Source organism: Sciurus carolinensis, chromosome 4 (assembly GCF_902686445.1).
Source record: "Sciurus carolinensis chromosome 4, mSciCar1.2, whole genome shotgun sequence".
Taxonomy (NCBI): domain Eukaryota; kingdom Metazoa; phylum Chordata; class Mammalia; order Rodentia; family Sciuridae; genus Sciurus; species Sciurus carolinensis.
Genome location: NC_062216.1, coordinates 110710033 through 110729299, shown reverse-complemented (window position 1 = coordinate 110729299; position 19267 = coordinate 110710033). Strand labels below are relative to the sequence as shown.

Here is a 19267-nt window from a genome sequence, read left to right as displayed (position 1 = left end):
TTGAAATGTTGTTATTATGTACGTACACAATTAGGATACTTATACTTTCTTGAAGAAGTTACTCTATTATGGTTATGAAATGTTCCTCTTTATATCTGAAAGTACTTCTTGAAATTTATTTTATATTAATAGCTCTACTTCAGATTTTTCATGCTTATTTTTCCCTTCTTTTGCCTTTAACCTATTGGTGTATCAATATTTAAAGTGTGACATATGTATACAGCATAGTTCTTGTTTGCTTTTTATACATGTTGAACATTTATACCTTTTAATTACAATTTCTATATCATTTACATTTAAATTAAATATTGATATTGTTGAAAAATTAAAGAACATGACAGGTCAGTGGAAACTGGATAAATGATAGGTTTGATGCCATAATATTTAGGAAAACAGGTTGACTAGTCCTCCTGTCAGGCTGAGAGAAGACTGCTGGAATGTTTTTGCTGCAATTGTTCGTTCTCTCATTTATCATATGGTACACAGCAACAGATTTACTTTATAGTTTCTAACACTTTTTATTTTGTAAAAAAAAAAAAAAGAAAAGAAAAAAGTTATCAGGAACTCAATCTGGCAACTATTACCTACACTTTAAGCTGACCATTCACTACTGCACCCCTGACTCCAAGTGGAAGTTATAAATAGAACCCTCACTTCCTTACACTGGATACTTTTTAAAAGAGAATTCATCTATAGGTGTGTCCTACCAATGGTGATGAGGTCACATGCCTGTATCCATCTAGAGAGAAAAGAACCCGCTGAGTTTGACTAATATATGCACTGGGGAGGCAAACTCACAGTTTGGGCATTTCAGCAAATGTAGACAGCTTATCAAACATTTGAAGGCTCCAAATATGGCAAATATTTACTCTAAGAGATTAAGGTTAACCAAGCATGGATGCAGTCATGAACACCTAAAATCCCTTGGGCTTGGGAGGCTGCAGCAAGAGGACAGCAAGTTCGACGTCAGTCTCAGGAACTTCTGGAGACCTTCAGAAACTTAGTGAGACTCCGTCTCAAAATTAAAAAGAACTGTGGGTGCAGGGTGGTAAAGCGATCCCAAGTTCAATCTCCAGTACCAAAAATCAAAACACATAATAATGACAAACTAAGGCTAACATTTAACACACAAAATATATTATGTCATCTGTAATTGATTTGTAATTATCCAAATAATGGTGAAGTAGCTAAACAAAAAATCCCTTGCCTTTGCTGATGGAATGTACTAACATTAAAATATTTAGTAAATCCAAATAATTAATAAAAACATGTCTTTCTAGCAGCATGCAATCCATAAATCTGAAATGTGTCTCTTGCTAAGGGCATTCAAAGTGTAAGGCCTATGGGGAGAGAGAAGGAGAAAGAGGAAGTACTGGGGACTTACATAGAGCAAGTTATGTTTTAATGCTTTTAAAAATATGTCAAAATGAACCCCACTACTATGTATAACTATAATGCACTAAAAAAAAAAAAAAAGTGTAAGGTTTATGAAATACAGAAGTAGTGCTTTTGGGCATATTTTTCACCAGCCTACTACGTAAGATATACTCTAAAAGTCACTGAGTAGAAAACTGAAGCCCATGAGTAGAAAACTGAAGATTACCAAAATCTCTATTTAAGAATGAATAGTTTGGAATGGGATTGTAACTCAGTGGTAGAGTGCTTGCCTAGCATGTGTGACACACTGGGTTCAATTCTCAGCACCACTGTAAAAAGTCCATTGACAACTAAAAAATATTTAAAAAAAAAAATAATAAAATGAACAGTTTAGGGATGCAAGGTTGGTTCGACATACGGAAATCAATAAACATAATACATCACATCAATAGACTTAAAGACAAAACCATGATTATCTCAATAGACGCAGAAAAAGCACTTGACAAAATACAGCACCTCTTCAAGTAAAATACTAGAAAAACTAGGGATACCAGGAACATACCTCAACATTGTGAAAGCTATCTATGCCAAGCCCATGGCCAACATCATTCTAAATGGAGAAAAATTGAAAGCATTCCCTCTAAAAACTGGAACAAGATAGGGATGCCCTCTTTCACTACTTTTATTCAACACTGTCCTGGAAACTACAGCCAGAGCAATCAGACAGATGAAAGAAATTAAAGAGATACGAATAGGAAAAAAAGAACTCAAATTATCACTATTTACCGATAACATGATTCTATGTTTAGAAGATTCAAAACATTCCACAAGAAAACTTCTAGAATGCCTAAATGAATTCTGCAAAATAGCAGGATGTAAAATCAATACCCAAAAATCAAATGCATTCCTATACATAAGCAATGAATCCATTGCAAGAGAAATTAGGAAAACTACCCCACTCACAATAGACTAAAAAAAAAAAAAAAAAACACACCTTGGGAATCAATATAACAAAAGAGGTGAAAAACCTCCACAAGGAAAACTACAGAATACTAGAGAAAGAAACTGAAGATGACCTTAGAAAATGGAAAGATCTCCCATGCTCTTGGATAGGCAGAATTAATATTGACAGAGTAGCCATAATACCAAAAGTGTTACACAGATTCAATGCAATTACTATTAAAATCCCAATGAAATTTTTCATAGAACTAGAAAAAGCAATCATAAAATTCATTTGGAAAAATAAGAGACCCAGAACAGACAAAGCAATCCTTAGCAAGACGAGTGGAGCAGAAGGCATCACAATACCAGATCTTAAATTATACTATTTTTGCAATGGTAACAAAAACAGCACAGGATCGGCACCAAAACAGACATGTAGACCAATGGTACAAAATAGAAGACACAGAGACAAACCCACATAAACGCAATTTTCTCATACTAGACAAAGGTGCCAAAAACATACATTGAAGAAAAGATAGTCTATTCAACAGATGGTGCTGGGAAAACTGGAAGTCCATACATAACAAAATGAAATTAAACCTCTATCTCTCATCCTGCACAAAAATCAACTCAAAGTGGATCAAAGACGTAGGCACTAGAACAGAGACCCTGTGCATAAGAGAAGAAAAAGTAGGCCCAAATCTTCATCATGTTGGCTTAGGACCGGACTTCCTTAACAAGACTCTTAAAGCACAAGAAGTAAAATTAAGAATCAATAAATGGAATGGATTCAAACTAAAAAGCTTCTTCTCAGCAAAGGAAACAATCAATAACGTGAAGAGAGAGCCTACAGAATGGGAGAAAATCTTCACTACACGCACCTCAGATAAAACACTAATCTCCAGGATATATAAAGAACTCAAAAAACTTAACACCAAAAAACCTAATAACCCAATCAATAAATGAACAAGGGAATTGAACAGACACTTCACAGAAGAAATATGAATGGTCCAACAAATATATGAAAAAATGTTCAACATCACTAGCAATTAGAGAAATGTAAATCAAACTAAGATTTCATCTCACTCCAGTCAGATGGCAATTATGAAGAATAAAAGCAACAGTAAACGTTGGTGAGGATGTGGAGGAAAAGGTACACTCATATGTTGCTGTGGGACTGCAGACTGGTGCAACCACTTTGAAAAGCAGTATGAAGATTCCTCAGAAAACGTGAAATGGAACTACCATTTGATCTAGCTATCCCACTCCTTGGTTTATACTCAAAGGGCTTAAAATCAGCATACTACAGTGATGCAACCACATCAATGCTTATAGCAGCTGAATTCACAATAGCTAAAACTATGGAATCAACCTAGGTGCCCTTCAACAGATGAATAGATAAAGAAAATGTGGTATATATATACCATGGAATATTACTCAGTCTTAAAGAAGAATGAAATTATGACACTTGCAGGTACATGGATGGAGTTGAAGACTATCATGCTAAATGAAATAAGACAATCCCCAAAACCAAAGGTCAAATGTCTTCTCTGATAAGCGGATCCTGATCCATAGTGGAGGGTGGAGTGGGTAGGGAACAATTAAGGAACTTTGAATTATGCAGAAGGGAGTGAGAGGAGGGTGGGGTGGTGAGAATGGGAAGGACAGTAGAATGAGACAGACATTATTATCCTATATACATGTATGATTACACTACTGGTGTGACTCCACACCATATACAGCCAGAAGAATGAGAAATTATGCTCCATTTGTGTACAATGTGTCAAAATGCATTCTACTGTCATAAATCAATTAGAAACAAATTTTAAAAAAAAGGAATAGTTAACACATTAATGTTTATAGTAGCTTAATTCATAATACCTAAAACTATGGAATCAACCTAGATGCCCTTCAACAGATGAATGGATAAAGAAATTGTGGTATATATACACAATGGTATATTACAGTCTTAAATAAGAATGAAATTATGACATCTGCCCATAAATGGATAGAACTGGAGAATATTGTGCTAAGCAAAATAAGCCAATTTCAAGGAACCTTTAGGCTGAATGTTTTCTCTGATATGTGGATGCTAATTCACAATAAGGGGGGCAGGTAGGGAAGAGTAGAGGTACTCTGGATTAGACAGAGGGGAATGAAGGGAGGGGAGGAGGTATGGAGGTAGAATGATAGAATGAATCAGACATTATTACACTATGTGCATATATCATTACATGACCAGTGTAACTCTACATCATGTACCACCAGAAGAAAAGTTATACTGCATTTACGTGTGATGTGTCAAAATGCATCCTACTGTCATTTATAACTAATTGGAACAAATAAATAAGTGCAGCAATGTCTTAAAATTATGCAGTTCTGAGTTTCATGATGAAATTCTCTGCCTTCCACCTGGTATGTGATTTATCCCTTTGTCAGTATATCTACTCTATATATGCTATCCTTCAGTCACTTAATACTTGACTGAGTTATCAGATTAACATTAGATCAACCGTCAAAGTTTATGCTCACTGTGTTCAAACAACCCTTATTTAATAATGGCTCCAAATCACAACTGGTGATGCTGGTAATTCAGACATGTCAAAGAGAAGCCAAAGAGTGCTTCCTTCAAATGAGAAGATGAAAGAAAAAAAAAATCATATGCTGAGGTTGCTAAAATGTACACTGTAAAGATATTTTAAGAGAGACCATATTCACATAATTTTTTTTTTCTGATCTGTGCATGCTATACTGAGAACTGAACCCAGGGCTTCACACATGCTATGCAACTGCTCTAACACTAAGCTACATCCCACTCCTTCCCTTTTTTTTTTTTTTTTTGAGATAAGATCTCAGTCAGCTGCTGAGGCTGACCCTGACCTTGTGATCCTCTTGTCTCAGCTTCCCTAGTACCTGGGATTACAGGTAAGCACCAAAAAACTATTTATTTTAATATGTTGTAATTATTCTATATTATTATTGTAAATCTATTAATGTGTCTCATTTAGAAATTAAACTCTTATCACAAGTATAGGTACATAGGAAATAACAGCAAAAAAATATTATTTGGTATTGTCTTCAGTTTCAGGGTGTTCATAGGGGTTTTATAAAATATCTTTTGTGGATAAAAGGGGACTACTGAAATATGAAAAGTATTATAAGGCACAGTGTTCAACGAAAAAAATCAAGTTGCAAGACAATGAGCACACTTCTGTAGTTGGTTGCTTCTTTTTTTTTTTTGGATACTGGAGATTCAACCCTAGAGTGCTTTACCACTGAGTTACATTCCCAGCTTTTTAAATTTTTATAATTTTGAGGCAAGGTCTTGCTAAGTTGCTTAGATCCTTACTAAATTGCTGAGGGTAATCTGGAACTGGAGATTCTCCTGACTCAGCCCCCTAGAAGTGTTGAGATTACAGGTGTGGCCCACCATGCCTGGCTACAAAAAGCATTCATTTGTTCATTTATTTATTTTTAAAATTTTTTTGTTTTTGGTACCAGGGATTGAAACCAGGGGTACTCAACCATATCCCCAGTCCTTTTCGGAGCTGAGGACTGAACCAACGACCTTAAACAAAGCTATATCACCAGCCCATCCCCAGTCCTTTTAAAAAATACTTTTAGAAATTTTGTGACAGGGTCTCTGCTAAGTTGCTTTAGGGCCTTGCTAAAGCTGAGGTAGGTTTGAACTTTCGATTCCCCTGCCTTAGCCTCCTGAGCTAAGCATTTTTACAAAATTTAATTTTCTGTAAATAATGCACAAGCAGAGGAAAGAATGGAGACCCCCCCCCCAAAATGCCATCACTAGTTACCTACAAGTCATGGCATTTTTATTTTTGTTTGTGCTTTTTTGCATTTCCCCACACTTAACACCTATTTTATGATTTTTAAAATAAAAATTATATTCATTTTTTAAAAAATTGTATTTATTTATGGTATAAACATGTTTTGAAACAGGTATACACTGAAGAATGGCTAAATTGAGCTTAAATGCACACTCCCATACTTTGTATTTTTGTGTGATGAGATTTTTTTTTTTTTTTAAACAATTAGAAATATATAACAACACATAGACAGGCATGATGCACACCTATAATCCGAGCTGCTTAGGAGGCTGAGGCAAGAGAATTTTGAGTTCCAGGTCAGCCTCTGCCATTTAGTGAAACTCTGTCTCAAAATTAAAGAGGGCTGGGGGTGTGGCTCAGTGGTAGAACAAGCTTCATTTCCCAGAGCACGCCCCCCCCAAGACATGTTTAACACATAAAAGAATCCAAATTAAAAGACCCAACTGGAAAAACTATTCTTCATTAATAACATAATGACTATTGTTTTTAAAGAAGAAAGCTTATAGAGAGCTCACCAATTAATAAGAAAAGCACAAATAAGTAAAAGGGCAATTCACAAAAGGGAGTACCAAAAAACACATAGAAACCTGGTCAATCTCACTACACATTGAGGAAATGTAAAAATCAATTTTGTCTCTTTAACCTAGATATAGTAGTTTTACAAATTAGAATGCCTAATGCCAACAAAGACGCAGTAAATTACGCATTAGTAAAAACTGGTTTAATAATTCTGGAAAGCGATTCATCAACAATGATATTAACAACTTTAAAATATTCATACTTGAACCTACAATGTGAATTTTAGTCTGTGTGTTTATACACAAGAATGTTTTTTGTAGAATCATTCAAGTTAACCAGAAACTGAAAATATTCAACAAATATCAGGCAAGTGCTCTACCACTGAGGTATACCCCCATACCTTAACTGAAGTTTATAAAAACTTCCATCAAAATTCTTTACAGGTCAGACATGGGTGGCACACACCTGTAATTTCTGCAGCTCAAGGGTGAGACAGGTGGATCACAGTAAGACCCTTAGCAACTGAACAAGACCCTGTCTCAAAATAAAAAATATAAAAAGGACAGGGTACTTTTTACCACAAGCTCAGTGGTAAAAGCATCCCTGGTTTCAATCCCTGATAAAACTGAAACAAAACAAAAACGCCTATGCCGAATCATAAGCCCTTGAAGGTACATGGCTGCAAAAAAAACGACTGAAGGATGTAAATTGCTTTAAGTATACACTGAAGCTACTTGCCAGCATACACATGGTATAGAAGCATACAAACTCACTCAACAAAAAATACACACACTATTTCTAAAGGGAGACAGAACAACTACCATTCCTTTCCCCAACCTCTACCAACACCTCTATTTTTAAGTGATATATGTCATTCCCAAATAACAAGAGCAGTCTTAATTACTGGCCAATTTAATGCAAAATCCTATCTGGAACGCAAAGGAAAAAGGGAAGGCATTAAATTCTTGTCAAAATGAAAACTTCTTATTCTAACATCAGTTTTAAGGTAATAAGTAGAACAAAGGGTTGGGGAAAAGTCACTGTAAATATGGAAAAAATCATCTCTTTGGCTATACATAACCTTTTACTTACCGATTTACTATCAGAAACAGAAATCCCATGCCACTTAACCCCATAAATGCTGTAAAACAGAAATAAAATGTAAAAATTGGTTACACTGACTTGCCCCAAGGCAGATCAGTCTATCCAGGTTCAGTTTTTAATCTCTAAGATTGAAGGTCACCACTTAAAAAGTACTTAATTAGCTCTGCCGCCCCCCCCCCCCACAAAAAACAAAACCCTGTCATTTCATCTAGCATAACTACAGTCCTACAGAAAGACAGGAATAATTTATGGAAAGTAAAAATAAAAAAATGGGAATTCTTCACTCATTCTGAGAATAACAACATTTCAAAAACAATTCATCTTCATAATAATCTGTTAAATACTATCATCATCCATATTTTACATATAAGGAAAATGTTACCTTACCTGACCTTAAGGTAAAATATCAGACCCAGGATGACACAAGAAGACCAAGCCAGGATTTGACCCTAGGCTGTCTAGGGAGTCCAAGTTCTTGATCAATATACTTCAGTTACTTGAGAGGAAACTTTAAGCCAAGTATATACTATGTAGGAATATTATAAATCTCCTCTCTGTGCCAAATGGTCTCTGGTCCCAGTTGTACCTACAGTGACTAATGATTCAAAAGAAATAAGATACAGAAAATAGCCACCAAGATAAGAACTAGAATTCTCAGGGCAGAAGTCAACTGAGATCTACCATATTTCTATCCTAGCACAAAGGTACTGTTAAATTTCAATGGAAGAAAAAAATAACATTTATGGGTAGCCTATGTAACAGAATTTACCCAATTACAAAACATTTATCCTAATCTCAAATTATTTTGTCTGTAAACTCCAGGATGGCAGTGACCTTGTCTATGGTTTATTGCTCTCTGGCACTTTCAACAGTGAGTGACTAGAACCAGGAGACCCACAATAAGTTTTGTTGAATAAATCAATAAACAAATACATGCTAGTCAGTGTTTCTCAAGTTTTAATGTGCTTAAGATTTATCAAAGGGAGCCAGAGCAGAGGTACATGCCTGTAATACCAGTCACTTAGGAGGCTGAGGCAGGAGGATCACAAGTTCAAAGTCAGTCTCAGCAACTTAGTAACACTTTGTCTCAAAATAAAAACCAAAAAAGGGGGGTTATGGTTTTAGCAGAGTGTTTGCCTAGGACTCACAAGGCCCTGAGTTCAGATCCTTGGCCCTGGGAGTATTAAAAAAAGCCTAGGGGCTGGGGATATAGCTCAGTTGGTAGAGTGCTTGTCTTGCAAGCACAAGGCCCTGGGTTCAATCCCCAGCACTGCAAAAAAAAAAAAAAAAAAAAAAAAAAAACAACCTAGGATTTAGCTCACTGGTAGAGGAACCCTAGATTTAATCCCCAGTATTTCTTTCTGCCCTCTCTTCACACACACACACACACACACACACACACACACACACAGAATCAAGGTTTACTCATTATCCACTGTGGAAGAACACCTGAATTTATTTGTTAATAGAGCTATTACTGCTGAAGCTCTTAAAGGAAAAGATGAAAATTATATCCCCAAATTTCCACTACCTCAATCAGATAGAATCTGTCAACAGTTCAAAGAACAGGGTATGGTAGTACACCCCAATAATCCCAGTTACTCAGAGACTGAGGCATGATAATCATAATTTCAAGGTCAGTTTGGGTAATTTAGTGAGACCCTGTCTCAAAATAAAAAATATAAAGAGCTGGAGCCAGGCATGATGGCACACACCTATAATCCCAAGATTTGGGAAATTGAAGCAAGATCACAAGTTCCAGGACAGCCTCAGTATTTTAGCAGAAGACCCTGATACTGTCTCAAAATAAAAATAAAAAGGACAAGGCTGGGATATAGCTCAGCGGCAAAGTGTCTGTCTGCCTTGCATTTTCAAAGCCCTGGGTTCCACCCCCAGTTCCAAAACAATAAAATAATATAAATAAAAAGGACTGGGAATGTAGCTCAGTGGTAAGCACTGCTGGGTTCAATTGCTAGTACTAAAAAAGTAAAAATAAAGGGCTCGGATATAGCTCAGTGGTAAAGCACATGCCTACATGTATGAAGCCATGGATTCAGATCCCAGTACCAACAAACAAAAAAATACTAAAAGCAAAATTGCAAGCCTGTATATATTAGTAGCACTTAACTTTTTGTGGGTCTTGGATTGCTAGGGAAATATTTAAAGTCACACACTTTCTCTCTAGAAAGTTCTACAGAAAACTCATGAATCCTCCTTCTAAAGAATAAGAACTTTAGCTGGGGGCATTGTTATATGCCAGTAATCCCAGTTACATGGGAGGCTAAGGCAAGAGGATCACAAGTTCAAGGCTAGTCTCAGCAATTTAGCAAAACCCTGTCTCGAAATGAATAAATGTATCTATTTATAGATAGATAGATGGGGCTAGGTTGTAGCTCAGTGGTGGAGTGCTTGCCTGATACGCGTAAGGTACTGGATTCGATTCTCAGCACCACATAAAAATAAATAAAATAAAGGTACTGTGTCCATCTACAACCAAAAAAGAAGACTTGGGTTCAATCCCTAGTACAATTACAAATGGAGGAAGCTAAGGTTGTGGCTCAGGGGCAGTGCTTGCATAGCGTGTGTGAGGCACTGGGTTCGATTCTGAACACCGCATATAAATAAAAGTCCATTGACAAAAAAATATTTTTAAAAAATGGGGGGAAAAGGGCTTTGTGGTTGTAGCTTAGTGGTAATGTGCCATTAGGTTCAATCCTCAGTATAAAAAAAAAAAAGACTAACATTAGCACTTAAACAGTTTAAGATAGTCCTAAAATTCTGAGCCTTTACTTCAACGGGCAAGGTGACAAGTCAATCACTGATAAATTCCATTATAAATGAACTTAACTAAACTCCAACCTAAAATATCAAATAATCATTTTCAAGAAAGGGTGCTTTTTAAATTCTTGTGTACTGTTAAGCCAGCACACCCTTAGTTGCTTTAAAAGTAAACAACCAGCAATGAAGATGAGAATTTACCTTTCATATGTATATACTAAAGCAGCAGCTCATAAATATAGCGCTTATAATTCCAAGTGCTTTAATGTAACTGCCAATCCTCTTAACCCTATGAGATAGATATTAATATTATCCTAATAATTAGGATACTAATAATGTGCTAGTACATTATCATCGATTTGCAGATAGGTAACTGAGAAACAAAGGTTAAACAACTTGGGTTGGGGTTGTGGCTCAGTGGTAGAGTACTCCTCTAGCATGCATGACGCCCTGGGTTCCATCCTCAAAATAAATATAAAGGTATTTATGTCTGCCTACAACTAAAAAATATATTAAAAAAAAAACAAAAACAAAACTTGCCCACAAGAACACAACTAGAAAGTGACCTAGTCTAAACAGGGAGTTAGCCTGGCCCCAGATTCCACTTTTTGTTTTAAGACTGGTCTCACTGATGTCAACCGGGCTGGTTTCAAATTCCTTGGCTCAGATATCTTCTTGTCTCAGCTTCCATAGTACCTGGGACTACAGGTATGTACCACCTTCCCCAGTGTACATATTTTTAACCACTCTTTTATACAACCTTGTATATAAATGTCTTATATTACTCAGTCACTGCCTTCCTATTTTTTCCCTCCTTCCAACTCAAAAGCCTAGAATAAACCAGGCCCATGCCTGTAATCCCAGTGGCTCAGGATGCCGAGACAGGAGGATGGAGAGTTCAAAGACAGACTCAGTAACTTAGTGAGACCCTAAAAAATTCAGTGAGATTCTGTCTCTAAATAAAATATGAAAAAGGACTCAGGATGTGGCTCAGTGGTTAAGTGCCCCTGGGTTCAATTCCCAGAATCAAAAAAAAAAGATCAGTGGTTTCTGGAAGGCAACAACCTAGATATCAACAATTCATATACTGAATTGTTCATAATCTGAGGATTAAATGATAGTATACATTAAGCCTTTAGCCAAACTATTATAAGACTTAATATATAAATACTGTAAACACCACAAACACAACTTATATCAGAAGATATGTAAGAACAAAACAGATTTTATCACCATGGGTCATACAGTTAACATATGAACCTAGGATCCCCAAAGTCTTACAGAAAATAACAGTGCATCATACAAAACATGTATAATGTTTTCAAGAAGACTAAAAACCTGCCTAAAGTATTAAACTTTAAGAAAACAAAGCAAAGCACAGATTATAGTTATGATACATTAAAACATTATGAACTCTATCAGAGCCAAAGGGTCATTTTCCATTTTCACTGAAGGATACTCAAAGAGAAGGTAGAAAAAAAAAACTTTTTTTTTAAATAACTTGACAAAAATAGCTGAATTAATAAATTCTTTAACTTCCTCTATTTCGTACTCCTGTGCAATACAGACTCAGACTTCATTTCTAATTACAGGGTCAAATTCTTGTTTTAAGCTCCAAGGTACAAAACCAAAATTACGGATTTAAAATTTTCATGCTTAGTATCCATTAGTTAAGAAATATGAAGCTGGCAGACAGCACAAATTCAAATTAACCAAAGTATAAAATAGTTGAATATCAATATTTTCCCTCCTGATACTGGGGACTGAAGCTAGGTTACTCTACTACTGAGCTACATTCCTAGTCCTTTTTAAGACAGGGTCTCACTAAATTGCTGAGGCTGGTCTCAATCTTGGGGATTCTCCTGTCTCAGCCTCCCAAATCAATGGGATTACAGGTACACACCATCACACCCAGTTGAATATCAATGTTACTAGTTACTGTTTTGTTTTTTTTAAACATACTATCAGCTCCAATAAATAGTCTAAAATCAAATGTTCAAAAATCACTTACATGTAACTTTCATTGGCAAATATTTCATTATTTGTTCATGTACTTTGAATTCATTCTTTTTTAAGATATTAATTTTCAGTCAGTGATAACAAATAACTCTACGAATGAAGCTGATGGGAAAACAACAGACCTGTATTGGGGGCAAAAGAAACACTACTAATAATTAACATAAAATGAGTAAAAATTATCAAGGCAAATATCCCACAACTTATTTCAGAGTCTAAAACTAATAATCTAAATTTAAAATGTTATTGCCTAAAAAAAGCAAGTAAATTTTTTTTAAGACTGGGTCTCTATTCTGCCCAGGCTGGTCTCCAACTCCTGAGCTCAAGCAATTCTCCCACTTCAGCCTCTCCAGTGCTGGGATTATAAATGCATGTAATCTTGCCCAGTTAAAATTTATTTTTTAATTACATTAAACCCTAAGAAACACAGAAATGAAGGGCTGGGGATATAGCTCAGTCGATAGAGTGCTTGCCTTGCAAGCACAAGGCCCTGGGTTCGATCCCCAGCACCGCAAAAAAAAAAAAACAAAAACAGAAATGAGGAATTACTGCTTAATGAGCACAGAGTTTCATTTTCCCAAGATGAAACAAGTTCTGGAGTTGTATAATTGTGAGGGTTGCATAACAATCTGCACGTCCTTAAAAATAAAAATGAGTGGTTCTCTTAATAATTAAAAGATAATAAATTTTATTTCATCACAGTTAAAAATAATTTAAAAAGCTGAAAGAAAGGGACTGGGGTTGTGGTTCAGTGGTAGAGCACTTGCCTAGCACGTGTGAGGCACTAGGTTCAATTCTCAGCACCACATAAAAATAAATGAATAAAATAAAGGTCTATCAATATCTAAAAAAAAATATTAAAAATAAATAATTTTGGCCAGAGGAGATGGCACATGCCTGCAAATCCCAGTGACTTGGGAGGCTGAGGCAGGAGAATTTGAAGTTCGAGGCCAGCCTCTGCAATTTAGTAAGACCCTTAGTAACCTAGTGAAATGCCATCTCAATATAAAAAATGCCCAGGGTGGTACAGGCCTGTAATCCCAGCGGCTCAGGAGGCTGAGGTAGGAGGATCCAAAATCCGAGGCCAGCCTCAGCAATTTATCAAGGTTTAAGCAACTCAGTGAGACCCTGTCTCTAAATAAAATATATAAAATGGCTGGGAAGTGGGTCAGTGGTTAAGTGCCCCTGGGTTCAATCCCCAGTACAAAAAAAATAAATTAAAAAAAAATTAAAAAATTAAAATTAAAAAGGGCTGGGCATGTAGCTTAGTGGTAAAGCATCCAGGGGTTCAATCCCCAATACCTAATAATAACTTTTAAAAATTATGTAAGAATTATTCAAAACAACCTACCTAGATGTACAGAAGTCACTACTACCTAAATTAGTGGTTAAGTATCCATTTTTGGTGGAAAATTCATATATAAACCCGATTTTAATAGTCATTAAAAATGGCAAACAACTACAGCAAGCATAAGTAGCCGAAAATTCTAGAGGGGAAATATGGTCTGAAAAACAATCAACATGTTAACCATGAAAACCATGAAAAACAAAATTGCAACCTGTCTGTTGGGTGCTCAGAAGTTTAAACAACTTGATAGCACTTGGAAGAAGGGCACATATTGTTGTTTAAAATTTGCAAACTCTGTTGTAAAAGATTTAAGTCAGGTCATATTTGACAACTTTGTGAATTATCCATACTTTTCTCCTCTTCCCAGAGACAGAAATTGTCTTTCAGAACATATGTGTCTTAAACAAACAACACACACATACAAATCTACAATAAACTACAGAAGTCCAAAGAGTCCCTTGTTGAAAGACCAGGTTAAGCCAGGTCTGCTGGCACAATCCCAGTGACTTGGGAGGCTGAGGCAGGAGGATCTCAAATTCCAGGCCAGTCTCAGGACTTTTTTTTTTTTTTTTGTGGTGCTGGGGATTGAACCCAGGGCCTTGTGCATGTGAGGCAAGCACTCTACCAACTGAGCTATATCCCCAGCCTCTCAGGACTTATTAAGACCCTATCTCAAAATAAAAAATAAAAAAGGCTGGGGATATAGCTCAGTGGTAAAGCACCCCTAGGTTCAATCCCCAGTACAAAAAGGAAAGAAAAAAAGACCAAGTTGACAAAGGTAAAAAAAAAATTACATCTAAGTATTACTTTAAATTTCTTATCTGCCCTTAAATGTCTATAACAAAATAACTAGATGATTTATGAGATCTAATTCCAGCTTCAACTTTCATTAGCTAAATAATCTTGGCAATTTTAAGTTGTCTGTGCCTTAGTTTCCTTTATCTTTAAGATGGGGAAAAGAATACTTCAAAGAGATGTGAAGTTTGAGTGGATGAATGTATACGTATATATGCAAAAACATCTAATGCCCCAGGCACCACCAGCAATTTAGGCTGAGACATGGGGATCAAAAGTTTCAGGCCAGGGCTGGGGTTCTAGATTAGTGGCAGACTGCTTACCTAGCATGTGTGAAGCACTGGGTTCAATCCTTAGCACCACATAAAAATAAAGGCATTCTGTCCATCTACAACTATCACAAAAAAGAAGAAGAAAAAAAAACAAGTTCTAGGCCAGTCTCAGCAATGTAGCAAGACCTTCAGCAACTTCATAATATCCTGTCTCAAAATAAAAAATAAAAGGACTGGCGCTGTAGCTCAGTGTTGAAGCATCCTTGGGTTCAAAATTCCCAGTATCAAAATAATAAAAAAATTAAAATAAACAAATAAATATAAAGGGCTAGGAATTTGGCTTAGTGGCAGAGTACCTGTGGGTTCAATTTTGTTCACAAAATGAACAAACAAAAAAACAAAAATCTGACGCACAGTAAGCACCATTTATGTATACATTATATTAATAATAGATATTAATAGTTATTACCATTATCTATCCCACTGATTCCAGTTATAAACTATTTAAGCTGGGGGTCTCTTTGGAAAAAAATATACATTCAAGTAATATTTTGAACACAACTGTAGAGGAGTTATGGATCCCACATTAACTCTGCCAAAGATGATCCGCAAGCAACTTTATTAGTAAAGTGGTTCTTAACCTCTCTGGTGCCACACACATTTCCTCAGTCCAATTAATCTATGGATCTCTTCTCAGAATTTTGTGTATGTGCACATACCAGGGATTGAACCCATGAGACCTTAACCACTGAGTCACATTCCCCAGTCCTTTTTATTTTTTATTTCAAAAATAAGGCCTCTCTCAATAGCTTAGCACCCTGCTAAGCTGCAAGGCTGGCTCTGAACTTGTGATCCTTCTGCCTAAGCCACCCCAGCCCTTGGGGAGGTACATCATCACATGCAGGACTCAGAATCTTTTAAAATACTATATGAAATATACAGTATTACAAAGTAAACCAATTATATTGAAATATAGTTATGAAAACTTTAAAATATCTAATATGGTTGTGAATGTGCTTTAAGATTTCTAAACACATAACAAGGAGTAATGAGCATAAACAATATTTCAAGATATCTGTGAAACCTCTAGTATGAAAATATGCTTTTCATCTTGGTGACAAACTCACAAACTCTGATGCTTCTTTTAAATTAAAAAAAAAAAATTTTGATTCTTCTTCATCTAGATTCCTGTTAAAAGCTAAGGAAAATAAATAGGCAAGTTTTTTCCTCAACCAAGCTAAGGTACTTCTCCAGTTTTATCCAGGAACCTAAATGAAGAATACTGGCCTTAAGGCAAGGTACAAAAATAAGTTTTGGAGTCAGAGACTTGTGTTCTGGAAGCCAGACTTCAGACTTTAGTCCCACATTATTTACACCTGAATGACTTTAGACATCTAACTTCTGAGCTTTGTTTCCCCTTATTGAGAATAATTCCTGGATCATGAGGTTTTAAGACTCAAATATTAGTCAAGAAAATGCCAAATGACCAAAGCATTATTTTTTTTTACTTATTTTAACACTGTATGTTTAGCACCAAATATTTAATGACATTGTTAATCTTCAATAAAATTCATGATGAGAAAAATGACATACTGATTAACAAAGAACTGATTGAGAGGAACATTAGCTTTACATATTAGTTTAGTAAAAGACAAGGTAGAGCCTGTCTAAACTGGGGAGTGAGGCCTGATTTGACATCAGAATCATCTGGTTCTAAATCCCAGACTTTGGGTTTTTTGTTTGTTTTTGGTACTATGAAATTGAACCCAGGGGCACTTACCACTGGCCTTTTTGCTTTTTATTTTGAGGCAGGGTATCACTAAGTTGCTTAGGGCCTAGCCAAGTAGCTGAGGCTGGCTTTGAACTTGTGATCCTCTTGCCTCAACCTCCCAAACTGCTGGGATTACAGGCCCTGCCTAAATTCCAGTTCCACAGTTTTACTTTAAATTTACTTCATCTCTCTGAGTTTCTTTCTTTGTAAAATGCTGCAATGTCTCTGTAGAGGCAGGAGAGATCTTGCTTACTCAATAAATCTACCTATTACTGAAATTCACGTTTTAATAAAGCCAAAGGAATCAATCTAAAACTCAAAAGTTTATTTTGGAATTCACGTTGATATAAATTAACTTCACAATCTTTTGCCTGACAAAACACGCACACTTAAAACTATTAAGTATTTGCTTGGCATAACATTCCTAAAACAAACTAGCATTGCTTAAAATCAAATCGGATTTCTTATTCTGAAGGAAAATATGGATTTAAAAGGATGAAGAGAAAGAATATGTTCAGCAATTTTAAACCTTTTAATGATTTGCTTGGAATATTATAACAAATGTTTATTATTAATATTGGGTATACTCTAAAGGGGGAGATTTAAACCAAACTGAAAGATCTCTGAGCTGGTGATGCAGCTCTGTGGATGAGCACTTACTTGCCAGCATGTGAGAAGTACTGAATTCAATTCCCAGCACCACAAAACAACAAAAACCTCTAACTTATCAGCAATACAATGTCAGATTAAAATTAAAAAAAATAAAATAAAATCACTTATTTACTTTATGCAGGAATACTACGGAATAAAATTCTCCCCAGTTCCCCACCCGGTAAAACACTTTCCACAGACTGGTCCCAGCTCTCAAGTCCATTATACAACCTGTAAATTCCTTCCCTCATTGAAAAGGTTCCTTTCACCAGCATAATCAACAAAAGCCAAGTGGCGAAGTTGCAGCTTTGCTGGTTTGACGTTTTCACAATGTAAGAACAATATGATCTGGAATCTACTCAAAGCATTAGCCAGGCAGTCAGCTGATGCTCAATGCACACAGCAGGACAGAAAAGACAGAAATTAAACTTCGCATTTGTGTAAGGCAGATACCACTACTTTGAAACCTAAAAGAAGTCAAGAGGAGACGTTCCAGTTAAATAAAATTATTTCTATTGCTCAAATGACAATACAAAACAAATACACAAAAAACCCGGCTTTTCCAGGACTACGTTTCTCTCATACTTGGAATTTTCCTTGTAAAGAGGTTTTATCGGTCCATAGAACCAACCCGCATCACGCAGTCACTGCCTGAGTAACTTTTACAAAAGGTCAAAGCGGTGCCTTTCAAGGCTTCCAAACCTACTGGCTTCCCCTCGGTTCTCAGTAACTCGTTTTCACCCCATAGAACGTTCCAGAGATTTAGGGACAGGGACCGAACAAAATTTGGTGGAGGTTGCAAAAAAGCTTTTTTTCTTTTCAAAACATTTAACGCCCCCCAAAATAAAACCCCCAAATAAACAAACAAACAAAAAAACCACATTTCACCTCCCTCCGCGGTCCCACATGTTGCTCGCCTCCCTCCCAGAGGCCCCGCGAGGCCTCGCCTCACCCCCCAGAACGCGCCCACCTGATTACCCTTTTCTCCGGCAGACTCCGCCTCCCCCACCCCCGCCCGTTCGCCTCCTTCAGGAGGTCCATATGGGACACTTTCCCCTTCCTCTGATCTCAGGCCAAACCAGACAAGCCCTCGATACTCCACCTCCCTTCCTCCCCCGGTATGGGCCTCGCCCCCACGGTTTCTTCAAAGTGTTGGGAGTGCGCAGAGCGGGGCTGAAGGCCTGCACGGCCCAGGTGCTGTGTCAGCCTATCTGCCGGTTCCGCGGCGTGTACGGCCTGGAAAGTCACATGGCGGTGAGACCGGCCGGCGCCTCTACACTCCGGCTCTCCTCAGACAAGGAGAAGACCAAATCCACTCACCTCCACGAAGAGCAACATGTCTTCCTCCGCTCGGCCCAATCGTTCCCGCCGCCGCGACTCCAACTGGCACACAGGCCCGAGCCCCAATCGCTTGGATAAGGACACTCGCCTTGCCCCTCCACCCGGCAGTGGACCCGACTCCTCCCCCGCCGTCAGCCGCTGCGGCCCGACCCGCCCAGTCCCGCCTCCCTTGAAACTGCAACTCTTTCCGGTTCTAGACAAAAATTGCTTCCGGGAGAAAAGGAGGCCTTCGGCGCGCTCAACTTTGGCACTACCTAGTCCACCGGCAGTGTGGAATGTACTATCGTCTGTCTGGGTGGGGGAGACCAATAGAAAGAGGCATCATTCTGTGCCAAGGGATTATATAAAAATCTTATTGATGCATCTTATCCCCTGCCAAACAGCTACCACAGCCCTAATAATTCCACAGTTTTCATGGTTCTAAATCAAGATCTGATTAGAAGCCGATCTTATATGAAGTGTAGTGGAACAATCGCCCAACCCTGCTGAAAACGTAGTGCCTCTCAGG

The 19267-nt window shown here is 37.1% G+C and overlaps 1 protein-coding gene across 4 annotated transcripts in view; it reads right to left on the bottom strand.

Annotated features, from left to right (window-relative positions):
• The window catches only part of Larp4 (La ribonucleoprotein 4), a 71744-nt gene extending 52867 nt beyond the window's left edge, over window positions 1–18877 (bottom strand). For 3 of the 4 annotated variants that reach the window (XM_047551398.1, XM_047551400.1, XM_047551399.1), the window contains exon 1: window positions 18739–18877. In XM_047551398.1, the coding sequence (XP_047407354.1) occupies window positions 18739–18756 (18 nt within the window). In that variant the 5' untranslated portion in view covers window positions 18757–18877. Of the gene's footprint in view, window positions 1–7775; window positions 7825–18738 lie in introns of all 4 variants that reach the window. The other variant, XM_047551401.1, reaches the window with a different exon arrangement.
• Window positions 18878–19267: the final 390 nt, after the last annotated feature.